Genomic DNA, 21,870 nt, shown 5'->3' on the forward strand with positions numbered 1-21,870 from the left:
CATCACCAAATGCAAGCTTTTCTCAATTTTGTGCAGCTTACGGATATAACAGCCAAAATATAGCAAAATTTTTCTACTGCTAGGGAGGATAAGCACAACTGTGGCCTCAATTTCCAGTTTTAAACAGTATTCAGGAGTCCAAGGAGGACAGGCAATACTCAAAGAAACTACAAAAGGTTATTTATCCCTCCTTATTTTAGGCCTTACAGTCCCTCTACAAAAAGGCCTGATTGACCACTTCAAACAAACGTTAAATTACAAACTCTGTTTTCATCGTTATTTAGCAGTTAAACCATTAAATCAATCCCCTTTCATTTTTTGTCTCTTCAGCTTGACTCTTTTAGTGAAACTGGATGCATGCTTCATGAAGTGCTGAAGTCTGAAAGAAAAAGGACAAACGAATGCACTTTAAAAAATAAATTAAAAGTACAATTCTCAGAAGAACAAATTAGCATAGGAAACAGCACTTCTGCAGGTTATGTGGTGACTGACAGCATTCGTCTTACCAAAACACATAGACAGATGAAGAATCAGTGCTCTGATGTTGAAAATTCGCCCCTATAGTGCATAATACAGAAAGTGAAAGCTTTCTAATAATGTGTGCTCTCACTCCTAAATCATCATGCACAAAGAAACTTAAAACAGTACTCAGTGAAAGAAATTTCATACTAACAAAAGGAATATACCATTTAGGGGAAGGACATGAAAACCTGTTGTTTCATCTCCATAGATTCTCCTAGCCTTGGGTGTAAGTCACATAGGATCAGACCTGAAGAACTCTTACCACTCATACACACAAAATGGGAATTTTCATATTTGTGTGGACTGAAGCAGTTGGAGAGAGGCCATCAGAGAGGAGCACACAGGTGATTTCAGTGCAGTTTCCTCCGCTCAGAGATGCAGAGTCCAAGTTGCTGCAAGGTATTTGGCTTTGCAGGCATGAAGCCTCTACTTGCACTAAAGCTGATGCTGAGCCAGGACTGAATCCTACCTTTCCTAGGGCTTTAGGAGGCTGCTGAATTGTATTTTTCCTTGTAACAGGAACATGTCTTCCCAAAAGAAATTATGTGAGTGATGCAGTAGCACATCCATCTCCCATGGACTCTCCATACCAAATAACCTGGCGTCCAGGTCAATTTATGGCAGAGGCTTCACCACAGCTCTAGCACACAATTCAGGTCATGGATACTTCTGGCACTGTACCGCAGCTCCTCCCTGCCACAGCACCCTCCTGAGCAGCCAAGACTCTCCTTTCACTTCTACCTGGCCTACATCACAAGGATGATTTAGTCCTCCTCATGATCAATTTGCCTCATAGAACAGACAAAAAGATAATGCAATACTTTACCAAGAACACTTCCAGAAAGCCACTTTCATTTCAAATGGCAATACTTCAGCTAGGACAAATTGCAAAGATCCCAGAAAGGAGAGTCTACAACTACTTGAGAGATGAAAAAGCTAATTTACAGCACAAAAGTCTGTAAAAAAAAAACTGAAGAGAAGGCTGGGATGTGGCTAACTTGTTTGTGGACTCTATTTGTTGAAATTGAGTTCTGGGAGTAGAGACTACTAGTACCCATCTGTAATGTTAGCAAGAAGAGGCACAGCAAGATCCATTGACTGAGAACTGAAGATTGACCAATTCAGGCTAGAAAGAGGAGCTCTACAACAAGGGCACCTTGATATTGGCACAAGCTGCAAAGGTGGACTCATCAGAACAGGAAGACTAAAAGGAAAAAATCCCTCTCCAGAAGGTGCACTGTAGGTCAAATCAATGTTACAGACCTCCTGCAAGGACCCCTGAACAAGTTTCTACATGGCATATACCACAGGAGATTCAACTACATAATTTCAACCTCCCCACTGGCCTTAAATCCTATGAAGCTACACCACCATTACCTTCAGCTCACACATTCACAAATATGCTTTTATTTTTTAAATGCAGACTATCAAATACAACAATATTGTACTTCTTTTTCCCCCAACTGATTGTTTTGCTCCACCAGCAAGGAATCTAACTCCGTAAGAAACAGCATGCCTAGGATATCAATGATTTGCAATTAACATATTTGAACAGCAGGGAGTTGTTCAACTTTATTAATATATTTTGATTACTTACGTATTTACTGTAATATAGGAGAACACTAGTTCAGTCCTTAGATTTAAAACTCTGCAGAGCAGTGACAAGGAAATTTGCCAATTAATAGCTCTGGTCACAGCATTATGTGAGGAAAAAAAAGAAAATGTTTTCACTCTATTTTCTCTCTCTCTCTCCTGCTTTATTTTTGAACAGAAAAAACCAAAGGTTAGAAAAACAGGACCTGGACATTCTGGGATTTTTAAAGGCAACAATGTTAAGTTAGGTCCATTTTCAGTTCAAGGAGACACAGGACACCAATGGCAGTAGCACCCATTTTGGGTCTCAGTTGCACGTTTTATCTTTGATCAACAGGAACACTATGTGGTCTTATAGCTGGAAGATGTGCACCAGGGAATTCATGTGAGAAAAGCCCCTCTCAGAAAAAAAGCTCACCACCACAGATTCTGGCTTCTGCCAAAGATCTTCTGCAAGCCATGCAAAGATGCACTGGGGCTGCCGCACAACCAGCTTTTGCAAGGTCAGTCTCTGCGAACAGCAGCACTGAGGGAAAATGCCTCAGGTTAGCGCTGAAGCAGCTGACCCTGCAGAAAGCCTCAAGAGTAATGGCAGGGAAGAAAGGAGTCCAAAAGGTTTACCTGGGCTAGTGGTATCAAACGAAATAGCTTTGCAAAGACCTAGCAAGGACTGCTTAAGATTCTCTGCTTTCTCTCCAACACCTTCACAGCAAAAGCCTTTTACAAATATACAGGCAGCATCACAACCAAATCCCCTGGGGGCTAAAGACATTTGCCAGTTCAATACACTTATACAGCTCTAAGAAACAGGCTCTGCCAGACTTAGTTACCGTGACTCCAAAGGACACAGTAGCTCCTACATAACTGTACAGCCTACCCACATCGAGACCACCCCTCTGAGCTAAATACACCAAACGGAATAAGCAGCATTTTGAAATCGAATATACGGGGCTTGGAAAGCTGACTTTATAGTCTGCATAATCGGCACAGACATTCAATTATCATTAAAATTAATAAGTAGGACAACAAAGAAATCCCCTGACAGGTTTTGATTACCTCAGTCTGGATATTTACCAGAATTACTCGGACAATGAATCATTGGGCTCTGGCCAATGGGCACAAGTTGCTCCTTAACCCACTGCAGCTTCCTTTGCACTGAAACCATCATAACATCCACCATCAGAAAACACAACCAGGACCACACAAGAAAGGAAATAGATATCTGAAACTGCGCAAAAAGCTTTGATTTGTTCTGAAATCCATTTCCAAGTCAACTGTTCATTTTGTTCAGCAGCTGTACTCTGCCTCGCTGTAATTCTGTAGCAGACTCATTGCAGTCACCGCTTTTGCAGGGAGGCACCAGCCTGCTAGCAGTCACTTACCCCATCACCTAACATCACGTATCAATGATCACAACTCATTCATTTTCTGATCATCTTGAAAAATATCTATCGTTATTGACAAAAATAGCATTTCTTCAAAAAAAATTCATTTTTAGGTTGATTTTCCCAGCACTAGAACTGAATTCATCAGGGCTTTGACCAACCATTGTGTTAATCAATATCCATATTTTTAAGGATGTAAAATAAATAGCAGCAACCCAAAATACACATGCTGCTGTTGAAGTTAACTACACAGGAACATTCAATCTGGCATCAAAATAAAGCAGACAGTAAACCAGAAGGAGATTGTGCAATGAAGTGACTATCTCACAGGATTATACTTGCGGTTACAACTTTAATTGTGTAGTCTAGAACAATTTGAAACAAACTGAATAATCTCACATCACTGCAATGGTGTGTAATCACAATACCGGCTACAATTTATAGTCTTACGATATATTTGCATTGCAATCAACTAAAGCAGTCAGTGCATGCCCTACAATTTGTAACCGTGTAAAATGATGTCTTGCAAGGAGCTCCAACAGCTGCCCTGTCAAGCAGTTTGGAGGTCTGAAACCAAGGCAAAGCTCTCAAGTATGAATCTCAACAATTTCTGAAGAAAAGGTTAAACGAAAAATAAACAACTCGAGCACTCCCAAGGTTTCTGAGCAGAAGACCAAAGACCACATTTTTGCTTTTCTTTACTGTTGGCTGAATCAGGAGCAAGCAATGCTCATCAGCAGTTATACAGAGCAGAAGTTACTTTGATGGCTCTCAGCTTCAAGTGACAAACATCAGGAGTGGCCCATAGGCCCCCAGCAGGAAACCAGTGCAATACCCCTGTGGAAAAAAAACCCAACCCTGAGGGCCCAATGAAAAAGGCTGCCAGCACAGGCAGAAGATGCTAGTTTTTTCTAAACATTTGGAGTTAAAAACAGCAAGTCTAAATCCACCTTTTCTGAAACAGACAATTTTCCCACCCTCTTGGTGTCCACTGGGTACAGCTGGGTCTCAGGGATGTCATCCTAGCAGGACTACTCCCTACAAACAGTACATCTGCATGAGAGAAACTCAAAACACCTAAAAAGTCAATTCATTCTGAAAGATCACTTTCAATAAGTAGATATTTCAATTACAAAGCCATGTCATTATCTCCTCTCCCAGCTTGCCCTCACTCACCAGTTTTTGGTCTAGCTGACAGCCAAAGGCATGGCAGGAGAGGGACTGACTTGAACAAAAATAACACCAAGCCTGCAGCTATTCCTCACAAGCACAACAGAACTGCAAATGGATTAACGATGTACACTAACATCTCAAATCACATTAAGAAATACTCTGCACTATCTTCTCCTGTCAACTGCATCTTCTGCACAGCATTATGGGCTGTCAATATTACGGGAAGAGTCATCGCTGTTATAGGAAGACCTTTGAAGAGGAGGGCCAGTTCACTTGCCCCATAATATTTTTGCCTAAGTCAAATGAGAATATTGCAGCATAAAGGTTCAGTCATTCCCTGATCCTCCCCTGCCGCCTTTCAGAGCCAAAAGTTCAACTTTAATACTGCAAGAAAGCATCCAAAGGAGGGTAATTATCCACAGAAAGCACAAATCTTTACAAGCTTCTGGTTTATCTTATTTCAGTATGGTAAGCAGATCTACAGGACACACTTTTCTGTGTTTCAGTATATAGGTAGTCCATATATACTGAAATCAATAAAATGCACAGAGTCTTAAAGTGTTATCAGGCTTTAGGAATGGATAACTTTTCCAACAATTTAAACACATCCTCCTAAAAGAGAATAATTTGATTTTTTTCTTACTGTTCATTTTGTTAAATCAGGATTTTAATATCATGCTAGTGGTCTGACACTTGCTGGAGTATTGAACACAATAGACAAATAAGCAAGACTGCACAAGTTAAATGTTCATCAGAGCATTTTGGCATGAATAAGGTATCTAATAATACTTTTCTTCTTGGAAAGCACAGAAAGGAGGCAAATCAAAGGTTGTGCTGGGAGTGTTTCAGCCCAGCAGTTTTCAGAAAGCCATCAGCAATTTCTGCTCCTCACCATCTTCCCCCCTCCTCTCCCAGGAGCTGCCCCAGAAGTGCCCAGTTCAGCAAGCAATTCCTTGTCCTTTGTCAACATGCTGATGTACAGCCCCCACTCTTCTGGGGGGACTTGCTTCCCATGAACCCCCAGGGCCTGATCCTGTCTCCCTGCAACTATCTGGCAACTTCTCCATAGATTATTCCTTACCAAGATCACCAAGATCATACAAGGGTAGATGAGAATGAAAAAAACACGCAAGTGTCATTCACTCCTAACTCTAGACCACTACTAAATCTCTGATGTGCATTCAGTGAATCATCTTGAGGCAGAAATAAGAACAGTAATTTCCCATTATGTATGGAAAAAATAATTGTTTTCTCCCCTAAATGCTCATGGATCCCCACAGGATGGCTGAGTCTTTAGGTTTTGAGGGGTTTGGAGTGTTTTTCTTCATCCCCCCACCCAAACACTCTAATCAGGCAGGGGAAGCAGCAGCCACTGTTGAACCCTTGGGGTACAGACAATCGATCACAGGGCTTGGCAGCACACAATGTCACAGTGGTAAAGCAGCGATGACTGATAGCTAGGTGTCACCCACATTCCCTTCAACAGCACTTCAATCATTCATGTCGGGGAGAGCTTAAAAGCTAGTGAGAGGAGCTACTACTTTTCATTGGAGAAGAGTTAGCACACAACCCATAAAAGGATGTATTTGCCTACACAAGTACTCCTGGTACTTAATCTCCAATCTGTTTTGCCACAGTATTTTCAAAACTACAACTGACAGGCCTCGTGATTAGTGCCTGCTTTGGTCACACACACCAAATTATAAAGCTCAGCATGCTTTTTTTCCCCAAAAAACGAAGACCTCATAACACAAATTAACCAAAATACTGTGAAGCAAAAAGAACTTCCAGCTATAATACTGGCATTTTCTTTTGACAGCCAAAACTCCAGTCCCACCTTTCATATGTGTGCATACCCATCAGCAACTGAAAAACACCCTGTTTTTATGACTGGGACAAAGAAACACAGAACATGGTACTACAATATACAGTCTCTGAAAGTACTGAGACATTCCCATTGCTAATTTGTTCTAACAGTCCTAGATGTTCAGTTGCTGAACCATTTCTTGAATAGCCAAATATCATAACTTTGCAGTAAAACAGAAGTCAGTCAAAAAGCTCTCTTTACTGATTTTAATCTAGGTAGTGTGTCTTTAAAAAAGCCTTCTAATTCTTATTGTCTTCATTCACTGTGGAATGCATAAAGCAACCACTGGTCATGAAGACAAAATAGCTGCTTCCACTTTAACACTACTTTGAGAAAATTTGTATTTAATTTTTTCTCTTTATAGACAAACCCACCATGTGTTTCCCTTTCTAAAATTAGCATTCATTTTATTTCATGTTTTTTTGACCTGAATGAGTAACATGGAAAGAAAATCAACTTTCCTCAATTACAGCAACACTAAAGTAGGCAAACAGGACTGCAGTCTTGAATTTAGTTACCCAGATAAGCCACAAACCTGAATAAAAATGTGTACTGTCAAACAGGGCAAGAGCAAGGCCAGTCCTTTTTAAATCTTATAAAAGGATTATGCAATTAAGTGATAAGTAATCCAATGATATATATATTTAGAATACAAAGTAGTCAGTAACATACTACACAAAATCATCAACTTAAGCTATAAAATCCTCATGCATGTTTTATAAACTCTGGGCTGTTGCATACATAACCCGTAATGGTAATACTTCATTCTGCAGCGTTCCAGATTCTCCATGACAGCACTGCATTTATACATCTTACTTGTACAGTTGTTAGCTATTAGATACCAGTATTCCTGAAATTGGCACAAAAGTAGCAGAGAAAACAATGGTTTTAGAAGATAAAGCTCTTCAAAGCTCTTTTATCCCCAAACATAATTCACAGACACTAGAGAAAAAGACTTTTTAAGCACGAAAGGAGATTATTGTTTGTCCAGTAAGCCTGTGGAGGAACTTAACACTGACAACTGTATTTACAAAACAATATATTGAAGGCTTCATGTCTTCTATCATAGGTTTTTGAGACCAGGATATTAATATATTATTCCAGTAATACAGTTCTAGCTGAGATAAAGATTTGCTTTATTCTTAATCTTACCAGTATTAATTTATTTTACAGTACTTTAGAGTACTCTAGGCATTTTAAATCTCCTTTAACAAGAACTACGCCTCACCAGATGCTGCTCCCAACAAAGGCTTGATTCATGTCAACAGCGTACAACCTAAAGAGCAGCTAGCTGACAGTCCAAGACATCAAATTTAAGAGCATTTTCAGATGAAGCGAGAAGATTTAACTTCAGATGGTAAAGAAGATATGAGAAAGGACATGAATAAAATGGTGAGGCTATTCAGCAAGAACTGTCATCTAGCGTGAGGAGCTATGGTTTAAAAGCAGCTACATACCATAGCTAACATGTTGTAGGCATCAGAGGATAAATACAGCGTGCTGAATGAGTAATAGTAATGTAGTTTTTAAGCAGAGCAAGATTTTCAAAAAGAGAGCTCAGAGACACAAAAGCTGAGCTCATCCCAGACAGAGTCAGGACAAGATTTCAGAAAGCAGGGCTGTAGATGTAGGGCTGGAAAAGACCATAACAGATCACCTAGCTTGTTCCTTCAGAAGAGATGAGCTCCACTTGTCCAGAGATGATGGTTTGACCTGCTGTTAGATAACTCCTGTGGAAGAAAAGCCACATCTGCCTCAAAGGCACACCAGTGGAAAGTACTTCCCATCAATTTAGCCTGAACCAGCTTACCTGAAACAAATCTTGTTTTTCTTGTCCTAGCCATTGCCAGCCTTGGAAAGAGGTTATTTCTTTTTTCTCTGCATCATTCAAGGCAGTTGTAGGCAAGTTCAATACTCCAGGCTATACCCAACTTCACCAGCCTTTCCACATAAGACTCATCTCTCCATTGTGGAGCTTATCTCTTTATATTTTCATCAACATATTCGGGCTCTGTGAACTAAGGGCAGCTTGACAAGCACTGGCAAGGCCACCAATTCACCAGGGAAATCCACCAATTTGAACAGTAGTCAGCTGTCCAAATTCTGCTCCCATTAACTTCAGCGTCTTCAGTCTTACTCTGGAGCTTTCAGAGTTTAAAACATGAACCCAGCACTGCTTTAAAACACAGTTAGTTCAATTATCACAAGGGTCCTGCACAACTGCATTGTTAATTTCTGATGTCTTTTCAGACCCAAAGCTCAGCCTCCTTTGTTATAATTACATTGTACAATAGCTCGAAGATAGAAGTTCGCATATATACAGATGCTGCATCTTACCTTATAGAATCCTAGTGGAAAACAAACCCCTCATATTTTTCAACACTACTGAACTCAACATCACTCCATAAATTATTCATGTAAAATTTCTTTATTCTCTATATAACAAAAAATTTTAAGTATTGCTTTGGTATGGGTTACTTCAGTTTACTTGAAATATTTAGCTGTGCAGCATGTTTCTTACTAACCTGCACACTCATAAAAGAATGTACATACAAATAAAACAACCAAATTGCAGGTGTTTAAGGTGTCATTAATGTATTTTTTCACCTACTCAGCTATTACTTATGTCCACCATGCTCCCTGCTGTAGTATGAATTGCATTCTTGCCATTTTAGCATATTTCCCCGATTCCTCTTCTTCACTGGTCACAGCCAAGCAGCAGCATTTGCAGGGGAAAAAGAAAAACAAACAAACAAACAAAAACCCACAAAACACAGGCTGCCAAAAGTATTGCCCTGAAAATGCCAATTATGATCATAGCTACATGACACAGCTCAATGATGCCAAGAACCTTCCTTCTTTCACTATCCCTAACCCTCCCCCTTCATTTCTGTCCCTGAGGGCAAACACTGCCTCCAATCCAGGATTTCTGTATAAAATCTCTATCTGAACTAAGACAGACAGAGAGCAAATGAATCTATTCACAAGCCATGCTGAGTAATCTAAATTACCGTTATTTTTAACTTCAAAGCAGCGCCCTAGCATACCTGCTCTCTAAATAATAAGCCAAAATTACTGCTCACAAATAAAAATAAAAATATCAAAACCCACCAATGTCTTTAATAAATGAGAAGCAACTTGCAGAGTCAATCTGGCTGAATTTACCCCCCAGCTTTTGGTACTTGATCTTAGTAGAGTAAGAGCAATTGCTTTCCCTCTTGGCATTCATGTGCAACAAGACATGTAGCTCTCTCATTTTCTGCAATAAAGAATTATGGACATCTCCACATGACCAAGTTTCTTAGTAAATGTTTGTTTTCCTGTCTAAGCTGAATAAAAAAATCTCAGCACATGGAGGTATGCAGTGAGTCACACCACACAGCCAATACCACAAAGACCACAGAGGCTTTCCTGTTCTGTGCTGCAGGAAGGTCAAGGAAATCAATGGGAGGTGGAGGAGACGGGAGAGGACCCATTACACAAAAGCAAAGCAGGTGTGCTGTGCTCCACTTTGGATAGAAAAGGAGTAAAGAAATAAGTTTTAAAATAAACCCTGAAAGGAAGGAGGGTCTGAAACAAACGAATCAGAGCTATTATAGCCACTAAAACAAAAATCAGTCATAATCACTGACTAAATCAAGCCAACTAAAAGAAGAAAGCATGTATTTTCATCACCAACATTTGCAATTATCTGGATATTGTAAAAAGTGGTTGTGGTTCTACTTGGTCAGACTAAATAAGACCGAGCAGCACAGGTTTACAGGGGGCTTTCTGTAGTTCTCCCGCTGCTATGGTTTTGAAGGGTGTCAAAATGCATCACACAGAGCCTCTTGTCAAATCAAGAGAGTAGAGAGGGCAATACAGCCTACAAACACTGCCTGAGACATTTCTCTCACAGCACTCACCATTGTACCTGCTTCTGTGAGCTTCCATATGATAAAAATGTATGTTTAGCACAGGCAAGTGTAGGCAGTTTCTGTAGGTCAGAGCTAGTCAGTGTCACAGCCATCACAGCCATATATCATGCACATGTAAACACCTGATGTGTCTAGTTTGGGTAATCCCAAGCAGAACCCCAGGAAGAAATCCAGAGGTAAGAGACTCACAGGCCTTGCAGGCCTGCTGCATAAAGCATATGTTTTAATAAAAAAAAACCTGACTGGTTTTGCTGATGTGCTTGAAGGGCTTCCTACTACACAAGAGGGACTAGACTTTTCTGATATATCCTCTGGTAATTCCAATAACTTCCTTCAGGTTAAAGTAAACTTAAAAGAGCTGCAAAGCAAAGTCCAAATTGTCCCTTTGGCATGGAATAACAGGATCAATTCTCAATCTTACCTGCAGAAGAGGCAGCATTTCCATGCTGACCACGCTCCACTGGCAGGGAGAGTCCTTTTTCCGTGTAAGGGCTTTGCTCATGTTCTAACAGATATAACTGCAGGTTTAAAGAGCCAATTGAACAACTGCTGCAAACCACAGAGCCAAGGAAGGCCTCCTTGGGCAGCCAAGAAGCCACACTACCAGGATTCGTTAATCCTTCAGAGCAATGCAGCAGAAAGAAGAATGAACCTGCTCCTTCATACCAGGAGACATTGTTTCAACACTTGCTTGGCCACAGCATGTTTCAGTTATGTTATTTCATTACCACTGGCCCCTCAACACTCCATATGATGATAAAGAGGGATTTTTGTTACCTTCTGTGTGCATGGGGGAAATGAAGGCCAGCCAGGCTGCAAAGATACCAGACACTACCCAAACCTGCACCAAATAAGAACCTAGCTAGACAAAGCTCTGTAGATGCGATCCTTGGCTAAAGCGCTTTTCTCCCTTCCCCCTCGAGCCCATTACTCAACAGATGAGCTGGTGCACACTGTTTAGTAGCGGACTAAGCTCTGATCTCGTGGGGACTAAAGCAGCAGCAGTGCTTCATTTAGAATTACAGCCATGAAACAGGTCTAACTTTAAGCCTAATCTGTCGAAGGTCAACCCCCTTCCCATACACCATTGCTTTCATTTCCAAGTTAGATCACATTTTCCCAAGTTAGATCACATTTTCCCATTGTGTTCAGCAAAAATTAGGTGAGCAACAGACTAAAAATGGCAACTGGCCCTCCCTGGAGCATGGAATGTCTTAAAGCTTTAATACCCAAAAATTACCATGGTATGAAATGATAATAAAAATTTTGAATGACATCTACAAATGATCTGCCAAAAGTAAGCTCATTTGGCCTGACTGGACCTCTTACTTCCATTGCAGGGATGGGGCGGGCAGTTTCATTTGATTTTTTGTTTGGGTTTGTTTGGTTTTTAATAAATATGGAAATCCGTTTTCAAAACCTACCAGCTTGGGCCTTTGCGATACACAGATAACTTCTCCCAGGCAGTCCCATACAACTACAAAAAACTAAACACTTGGTTTCTTTAACAGTGGTTGTGCTCCTGGTGCAACCTTCTACTTCTAGCAGATATGGTTCTAGGAAAAATACTAAGTTGTCTCAAGTCTCATAATGAAAATCAATCAGAGAAGCATCAATGTCAGAAGAGTTGGAGGCTGCTTCAAAAGGTAATGTATCTTCATGTTGGAACTATATCGCCACTGAAATTGCTACCAAGTATTTACACACTGCAGTATTGGAAAGTGCCACATATAACATTTTCGATCAGTTCCTTGATGGGGGATTGTGCAGACAGATACATGGACCTTCCAAAATTTTCTCTAAGGAAACATCCTCAGCTAATAAATGCCTGTGAGATACCTGAAAAAGAACAGCTTGCATATCTCTGATCTCAATTAAAGCTCCCTCCTTTTCCAAATTCAAATCTTGAAGTGAGAACTACTTAAAATATTTATACAAGGTAGATCTTTTAAAAAAATTAAGTAGGAGTATGAATGTAGCAAAACTGGTAAGGGGGTTAGAAAAATAAGACTGGAAAGACTTTTTTCAGTACTTGTAAAATTCTTGGCCTAATATATTTGCTGTAAGAGACAATTGGGCTAACCTCATGAATTTTTATGATGTCCCATGAAAACAAATAAGATTAAGAGGAGATTTCTGGAAATTCAAAAAACAGCTGCCTTTTTATTTGTGGAGTTAATTTAAGGAAAAAATCCTCCTTTTGGGTCAGTAACCATTAATTTGGCATTCATGAGTGCACTCCAGGTGCCGTTTGGAAACTGAGCTTGTAAATACAGAAAGGTTTCTCTAAGTAATGAAAAGCCACAACTGAGGCTTATGCATAAGATATTCAGCTTTTCATTTACTCTTCTACACTTACAGACCCAGGAATCTTCTTGGTTCTTCAGGCCTAGTTATTTCTCTACTGATATTCCCATAAGGACATTGGGATATAGAGCAACTGCATTTTAAACCATAGGAAAAATACCTAGAGGTGTTCAAAAGGAAAAATCTTCCATTAGGCAGTGGACACTGGAATCTTTACAGTGGGCCGTGGCATCAAGACACTACTCTGCTAGCACATCTCGCACTGGCTATTCTGATGGCCACACACACAATGGTAGCAAGTTTAGTTCTTGACTTTAAATCAATAGAGAAAAAAATATTGTTATAGATGCTGACTACAACAGGATTAGATCTTGAGCAGAGGATAAACACAGCTTGCTCCTCATGTGGCTTTTACATCCCTGCCATAACCCTTGCCTGCAAGCATGTAGCTTGTCTGAGCGAGGCTGCCAGTTCTACAGTCTTTCAGCTACAGAACACATGGAAACTCAGAATTTTAATTCACTGCATAATATGCATATATATGTATATATATGTATACAGAGGCAGGATTGGCTGCATTTTGTATAAACATTGCTACCATTTTTATGACAACCAAACTGGAGTCCAAGATAATTCTATCCATTTCAGCTAGTGACTAAAACTCTGGCACAGCACATTCTGTGAGCTGCTCTGTTAGAGGGCTCAGTCACGCAGCATTTCTGTCTTGGGATACTTTCTCTGCTCACACAGTACTTGTGGCTCCCAAGAACTGACAGGGCTGCTCAGCACTGTGCAGAAGTCAACCTTCCGAGATGGCACCACAGCTGTGTTACAGTACAGTACTGAGGACGGCCCAGCCAAACCAAAGATGAAAAGTCACACAAGTGCTGCTCACACTATGCAGTTGGGCCAAGCACACATACAGGAGGGTATTAATGCATCTAAACTCCAGCACTTATTTCATGTTTCAAATTAGGAGGCCAGGTTCTTTCAATTTCCAGTATAGTTAATGGTAAGGGACAGAGGCTCTCTAAGGTGCTTAAAACTCAGCTCCAGAGTTATCAGCTCCCAGAATTTTACTGTGAGCCTGAAATGTATTTCTGCACAGCCCTGTTCATTTAATGTTAACAGTAATGTACCAGACCCTGTGTTTCATGCAAAAACTTCCAGAAAATTGTTTCATACATTTACCTCAAAAGCTCAAAGAAGAGGAATTCAAAATTTTAAAAGAATTTAATTAAGCTCATTGATTTTTTTGGTGAGGGAAGGAATGACAAGGCCAACTCATGATTTTTTATTTTTTTTAAATAGTTGTGGTTGGCTGTGCTGCATAAATAAATCAATCCCCTAGCCACACAGCTCCATTCTTCCAGTCACAGCTTGTTGTTTTATTTATTTTTTTCCCTCCATTGCCGACAAATCACTCCAGGGAGTTTTTAAACCCAGTAGTCTACTTTCCGAATGGAAACAGTTAGTAAAATTTGTAAGAGAGAAAACAAACAACAACAGAGACTTACTCCATTTTTTGGGTAGGCTATCCATCCTAGATCCCCCATTACCGTGCGTGAGTCCAGTAAATTCACTGAAAACAAGAGAAAAAAATTGTTAAGAAAGATGGATGGATTACAAACTTCAAATATTTCAGTGTTTGGGTGGCTACAGTAAACACGCTGATTATAATTAACAAAGGAAGTTGGATTTTTGTAAAGAAGAATAACAATGCAACAACACCTCTAATGAAGTCATACACTGAAAACTGTTCTACATATGTATTGGTTTGTTCCTTTGAGATCTACCACTGAAACAAGTTGCAAATGCACAAAAATTCTGTAAGATCCACATCTCTCATGTTCTTAGGATCTCATCTTTCATGGGGAATAAATAGATAACACACCATGTTTATGCATCTGTTTATATGCCATCATAGAGGAAATGCATATATTCTTTTCTCAGGTCCTTGAGATAAGGCCCGTGCAGGGCTACAGACCAGGGGAAGAGTGGCTAGAAAGCTGCCTGGCAGAGAAAGAACTGGAGGTGTTGATTGACAGCCAGCTGAACACGAGCCAGCAGTGTGCCCAGGTGGCCAAGAAAACCAATGGCATCTTGGCTTGTATCAGAAACGGCATGACCAGCAGGTCCAGGGAGGTTATTCTGCACTGGTGAGACCACACCTCAAATACTGTGTTCATTTCTGGGCCCCTCACCACTAGAAGGATGTTGAGACTCTGGAGTGAGTCCAGAGAAGAGCAACGAAGTTGGTGAGGGGGCTGAAGAACAGGCCTTATGAGGAGCGGCTGAGGGAACTGGGGTTGTTTAGCCTGGAGAAGAGGAGGCTGAGGGGAGACCTCATTGCTCTCTACAGCTACCTGAAAGGAGGTTGTGGAGAGGAGGGAGCTGGCCTCTTCTCCCAAGTGACAGGGGACAGGACAAGAGGGAATGGCCTCAAGGTATACCAGAGGAGTTTCAGACTAGGTATCAGAAAGAAATTTTTCATGGAAAGGGTCATTGGGTACTGGCACAAGCTGCCCAGGGAGGTGGTTGAGTTACCACCCCTGGAGGTGTTTAAAAGATGGATAGATGAGGTGCTCAGGGCCATGGTTTAGTGGCAGATAGGAATGGTTGCACTCAATGATCCAAGAGGTCTTTTCCAACCTGGTGATTCTATGATTCTATAAAAATGAAAAAAGAAACAACATGCAAACTTTTCTGACTATCATTAATTCCATTTTTAAAGTATGTTATGTGCAAGTACTACAGTATTACTGTTAACAGGAACCTATTCTTTTCTCCCTTTCCCGTATTTTTCCCCAAGTTCTTGACAACGTCATTGTAAGATACCCAAGGGATTTCTTTTTACCTACACACAAAAATTCAGGGTAGCTTCAAGTCACATAAACAATCAACAATTTACATTACACGACAAAAAAAACTATTCCCAAACTTAAAGCATTCTTTCCTCTCATATTACCTGAAATACTGAGTGAAAAGTGTGAAGTAATTAAATACACACAGAGGTAACTCAGATGCAGAAAACTACAGCATCTTCTGGTGCCAAGCTTTAACCTCCTGTACCCAAGGCTTTAAATCTCCAAGTTAAAAGCTTGTCTCTAAATCAGCAGCTGTCATCCAAAAATCTCAGCAGAGGAGGAACTTTCTTCTACTATAAATGCCCACAATTTCCTTCTCTTTGATTACAACACTCACTTCACAGTATATTGGTCTGCTTAATATCTCACATTTTGTACTCATGTCCCTCCTGAAAAGGAAGTGATTTCCCTGGGTCTTCAATTCCTGATCTCCATGTTATGTGCTCTTTAAAATTCCCACTGGACGTTTTCACACTTGGACTTTCAAGACTTCCCAGCCCCTTATGACCTAGCCCAAGAATAAGCTTGAAACCGGTGGAGGCAGCTTTGTGCTCACTCTTTCAATACCAACCATGTAGGTACTTCAAGATTGCTAGAAAAGAGAAACAAATAGGTTGCATGCAGAAGTATAAAGGGTGTGAGTATCATAACCCTCACACCTAGTACTCGTATCAGGCTGATTTATTGTCTCTGCTCAGGCAAATATACCAGGGCAAACACCTATGTGGCCTACAGACCCTTTCTTACACCAGCCTATGTCATTCCACTGCAGGGCACCATGGACAAAATTAAAAATACTGCCAACGGACTATCTTGGATATCAGGATTACAAAGGCACAGTAAGAAAAGCCAGAAGTATACTATACCAAAAGGCATGCTCCTTCAAAAACTTAAGGAATATTTTAAAAACAAATTCAGATTAAAAAACAGATTTAGTTTAAAAAAGCCTAAATTCTCTGACTCAGTTTGGTCTTAATCATTGTACTGAAGCCCCTTGTACACAAAAATGGCCCAAAACACAAAACCACAATGAGAGGCAATGAGAGAGGATTTATCTTAAAATAGATATCCAGACATTTTCACAATATATGCCAGTATTAATGCAGCAGATTATCATAAGGCATGCAGATGTTCTGCCTAGTCAAGTATATTTTTGTGATGTTGAGCAAAAACATTGGTAGCTCAGGGGTTTTATGCCCACACTGCTTTCTCCTGCCAAAACAGAGAACAGCTGGGAGCTGGCAAACGCTACTGAACTACAGGACATTTGGTGGAAGCAATACTCAGACTACACTGAACTACATCCACAGTAAGTAAACATAAAATTAAGTGGCTTTCCACCCTATAGCTTAAGCAAAATAAAAGTACTGCTATCATTTACCATTAGATATGTCACCCAGTGATGGTCATCCTTTCCCATCCTGAAGTCTGTTCATTAAAGTCTCTCACTCCAGCTGAAGTCAAGCACCAGTACCCAAGTGCTCCTGAACCATGCTGCATTTTCATTTTAATGGGATAAAATGGATGATCTTAAAATATTCTTCAAAATAGGACACATAAATTGTGCCATATGGTAACTGCATACTATTTAAGAAAAACAAGAGAAGGGAATGCGTTTGCCAAATTAGCAGGTTTACCCAAATTCCTTCCATTCCTTCCACTGTAATTAAACTGTGCAGACAGTATATTCCTCTCTTAAGTTGCAATGGAAGTAAAAGTATAGATCTACATTGTACAACTTAATTAAAACTTATCCTGGAGATGCTACTAATGAATGCAATCACACAGTGTGTTTGATGCCACAAACTTCTTCATGACATGCTAATTAAGGCAAAAAAAAAAGGCAGGAAAAAAAAGCTCTTATTCAAATATCAGATCATAGAAAGAACATGATACAACAAAATATTGTATTATCTTTCTATCAATTACAATTTTTAAATTACTGTTATTAACTTCAATTTCAAAATAATTTTCTGCATATGAAAAGATAATACAACCCATTCAATTCTAATTCAAGCCAGTGGGAATCTTCCTACCAGCGAGTCAGCCAGCAGAGATGAATACTAAATCTCCAGTTAGAAAAGATTTAATTTCTCCCTTATTTTAGTAGAATTCTGCATAGAGTAAAATAAATAGGCGAGGACAAGATACATGTTTTGGCAGCTGCCACAATAACCCAACGTTCACATTCCAGGAAGACAAAAGCCACAAGTGAGTTTGAGCTCCTCCTGTGCCTGGGCTGCTCTGGAGATCAGAGAGGCTCCTAGCACAGCTCAGGCAGCTCGAGGGGCTGCAAAGGCACAGTAGACTGACTGTCCTGTGGACTTTTTGCTTTGAGAATCCCCAAAACTCTAATATAAACACAAAATGCCACTGCACTATCCAGATACAAGTTATCTGCATTTTCCATCACCACCCTAACCCAGTCATTTCCAGTATATCCGTCCTTCACTTGCAGCATTGCTACATCCCAACCCCACCCTGATTCAGCCTCAAACCAGGCCAGAGCCCCAGCATCCCCTCTCCAATGGCCCAGCTGCAGGAGCTCCCCACACAGGGTACAGTGCTACCAACAGCTCTGGGGTGATCCCTCTGACAGCCTTCCCACCCTGCACTGCTGGAGCAGCCACCAGCCCATGCTCCCACTACTCAGGTCCATCCAGGCCTCAGCACCACCTCTCTTGCCACCATCTTCCAGTCTGGCAGGAACATGATTTTTGTTGAAATGGCTTTCATCAAAAACCTGCAGATGGGCCAGGCTGAGGAAGAAACAGTGGGCAAACAACAGCTCAAGTATGTATCTACAACATGGAAGAAACTATTTTAGCAGAGACTTTACAGAAGGAGTGTCACCATCCCAAACAGATGCTTCCTTATCTCACCATGTGGCTACTTGGGAAGAGATGAAGCTTTTCTGCGCCTGAATAAAAAAAACCCTGAAACTGTCTCTGGTTTGACCCACAGCAAGACAGAGAAAGAGACTAGAGGTGGTCTTCACAGCTGCAGAACTAGTTCCTCCCCTTCCAAACTGTGATGACCATCAGCATGTATTTGGCCATGGCTGTCTAATAGCCAACTAACCCAAACACTTAGATAACTGAAAGATGCAATTCAGGAAAACCTCCAACTTTAGTGCTTAAGGCTTCCACGCTTCAAGAGGTCTAGTATCAGTTCCTATACAGCTTAGGACTCCTGAAAGAGCCCCAGCGCCTCCACAAGCATAATCCAGGGCGGTTCTCAGCCACTGCTGGGATGCAGGAGAGCTTAACTTACTGAAGAAATCTCTCCAGAAATCATTATCAACTCTGCTTGGTCCATAACCTTAAAAGGCTCCAAAGTAACAGCAGAACTCATGTATTCCCATTTCCTTTCTCCTCTGCACCAGCTAGCTATGTCTCAATGAGCAAGCAAGAAACCTCAGAGCCCACTCTTAGCACCTGTATCTTTGCCAGCAAGCTTGGAAGAGGTGCATGCACACATTCAAAAATGTTTTCTGCACGTCTCCACCATGAGTGCCTCCATCCCACAAGCCCTAATTATTTCTAATGCTCAGTCAAGGGGAACAGAAAACCACACAGATCTATATCATCATTAACTTCCATGCCCTCAGGGTAGGATAAATGATGATTAAGTCTAAAGTCATACCACAGCCATTTATTTATTTTATTTTTTTTTTACTTTTTTAGTACAGAATAATAGCCCGGGGAATTTGCATGCACTCTTGTTCTCAGACAGGCTAGTTACTGCTGGTGAGCAATCAAGTTAGGATAAAAACAGAAGTGATCTAAACCTTTACTTTGAACTCTAGCTACTGAATTAATAATGTTTTGTCACTCAGAAATCTGTCAGGGAGATTAGACACTGCTTTTTACTCAAATGTCCCCACCACGTTCATACAGACAGCATTTAGTACCTTCACTATGGCTACACAGGGATTGTGGCTGGAAAGAAGCACAATAAATGCCAGGGCTGACAGCATTCAACATTGACCTAGACCAACATTGCTGCCTACACTGCAGAGTACCCCATCTGACAGACACCTAAAACAGTGCCATGTGGCAGCATTAGCTTGCCCAGATGGAAACAGGACAGGTCTGTCATGATGGCACAGCGCTTGAAATAGAAACCACTGATCCATGGATTTTTATTTTTTTTTTGTCACACCACAGAAAAAAAGATAGCTCCTCTGGCTCTGGTCTTGAGCACGATCAGCTGGAGCAGCTTCATTTTCTTCACTGAAATTTCAAATGGGAAAAAAAAAGGAGCTAGCAAAAAGAAAAATCCCCCACCAACAGACTAAAATTCGGAGTCTTTTATATCCTAACAGCCATACATCCTCCTGCCATTTCAACACCTAAGCATCTTTCAGAAAAGCCTTCATTGCTCACACTGGGGCAAAGTCTCTGCAGACATAAGAAAGACTGAACTCTTCTGAGCTGATTTCCAATAAAGCCTTATACACTGGAGCAGTTCTGCTCTTCAGCAATATCATTTGCAAGCTAAGGCTTACCACAGGGTATGCTCTACCAAAGTTTATCCTGGTAAGTAGAGCAAGAACAGGCAAAATGGTCAAGATAGCAGAAGTTAATGGAGTTAATGCCATGAAGCTGTCAAGCCATATTTTTTTTTTTAATTTCACTAAAATACACCTAAAGCAGGAAGAAAAGAACATCATCTTTGACCAAACCAGTACCCTATAACTACAGTTTCCATTACAAAACAAAAGTAAAGAAAACTTCCTTAAAGCCTGCATAAATATTTCAAAATGCCAAATGGTTTCTAAACTGGCATATGTTAAAACAATAACATATGAATCAAAATATTTTGGCTTTAACAACTGAATCAAAACCGTGCTTTAAGACACGTGTCAGAAATTGAACAAGAACTGAACATTGTTTTGGGTAACCCGAACCTGAACTCCTATATGAAAAAAATGTGTGAATCAAGTGCTCCTACATCCTCTTGAAGCTCCCGGTCTGCTTTGCACTCCACAGCGCACAGACACCTATGGAAAGGTCAGAGCTACATCAAGGTAGCCCAGCTCTGACCCAATATTCATAGCTCGTGGGAGCAACCACATTTGAAAATCTTGTGAGAAACCTGCCCTGGGAATACTACCACATTTCCAATTAAGCACGAGGTGAAATGCTCTGTTGGATGGGGGTCAAAGTGCATGATAAGATGGAACGGCAGTGTTCTGCACCAAACCCTCATCAGGAAGTCTCCTGAACAGCATCACAGGCTTTCTACCAAGCTTCATGCCTCCGTCTGCCTCCTCCTTCCCAGGGCAGGGGGCATAGCTGTCAATGGCATCGTCATTAATAGAGCTGGTTTCTCCTTACACTGCAAACCTCCCCATCCTTCCTCCTACAGTCCTGGAGTTCACAGCACTACCAAGACACACTGACTGAAAATGACTCTTCATCATCATGAGTCAAGGTTTTCCTGCTTCATAAATCTTCACTGGCTTTGTTGCAGTATTGTTGCCATTCATTTCACAACTGTTTTCCCTGTTGAGCCAAGTATTTCTTCAAAAAGTATAAATCCAAGGCACTCCAACAAGTGACAAGCAAAAATAATCCAAGAAAGCAAAAGCAAATGAAAAAATAAACTCTCAAAAGAAATCAAAGTGATCAGGGAACAGATGTTTTGTATTAATTAGCTACACTGAGTTGGGACAAAAAAAAAAACTAAACACACAGGCAAGAACCTCAGAAATATTTCCATCAGTGGAAACCAGCTACAGCAGAGTGCAAGGCACAGCAGTACCTATTATTTATAGCCCACTGGAGGAAGAAAATATACACTACTTAATGAACTTGCAAAGTAATATTAACTGCAGATTTTTATTTTATTACGTTGGCTTCATTCTGCTTTTACTTTCCTTGTGATTCCTTTTTATAGCAAGAGCCAAAACATCACAATCTGCACCATAGATTCATAGGTTTTCAAGGCCAGATGGACATTGCAATCATAACATGAGCCAGAGAATTTTATCCAGTAATTTCTGCATTATGTCTGTAATTTGTTTGAATACACTGTTTACGAGGGGTGTGATATTGCCCTTTGACAAAGTTCTTTGGCTTGGCTGCATTTTTCACCCAGCAGGCTCAGCACCAGCCGTAGCTGCAGGGATCGGGATTAAAAGCTCACTTTGATAACCAGACCCACTAACCCAAATAGGAAACTGCAATTTTTTTCCTCACAAGGAGTTGCATTTAAGACAAGATGTGGTCATT

At 40.6% G+C, this 21,870-nt stretch overlaps 1 protein-coding gene across 7 annotated transcripts in view; it reads right to left on the bottom strand.

The window, feature by feature from the left end:
• EPHA5 (EPH receptor A5) overlaps positions 1–21,870 on the bottom strand; it is a 197,042-nt gene that overhangs the window by 166,753 nt on the left and 8,419 nt on the right. For all 7 annotated transcript variants that reach the window (XM_069855466.1, XM_069855464.1, XM_069855461.1 and 4 more), the window contains exon 2: positions 14,282–14,346. In XM_069855466.1, coding sequence (XP_069711567.1) covers positions 14,282–14,320 — 39 coding nt within the window. In that variant the 5' untranslated portion in view covers positions 14,321–14,346. The remainder of the gene's footprint in view (positions 1–14,281; positions 14,347–21,870) is intronic.

This window comes from Phaenicophaeus curvirostris, chromosome 4 (assembly GCF_032191515.1).
Source record: "Phaenicophaeus curvirostris isolate KB17595 chromosome 4, BPBGC_Pcur_1.0, whole genome shotgun sequence".
Lineage (NCBI taxonomy): Eukaryota > Metazoa > Chordata > Aves > Cuculiformes > Cuculidae > Phaenicophaeus > Phaenicophaeus curvirostris.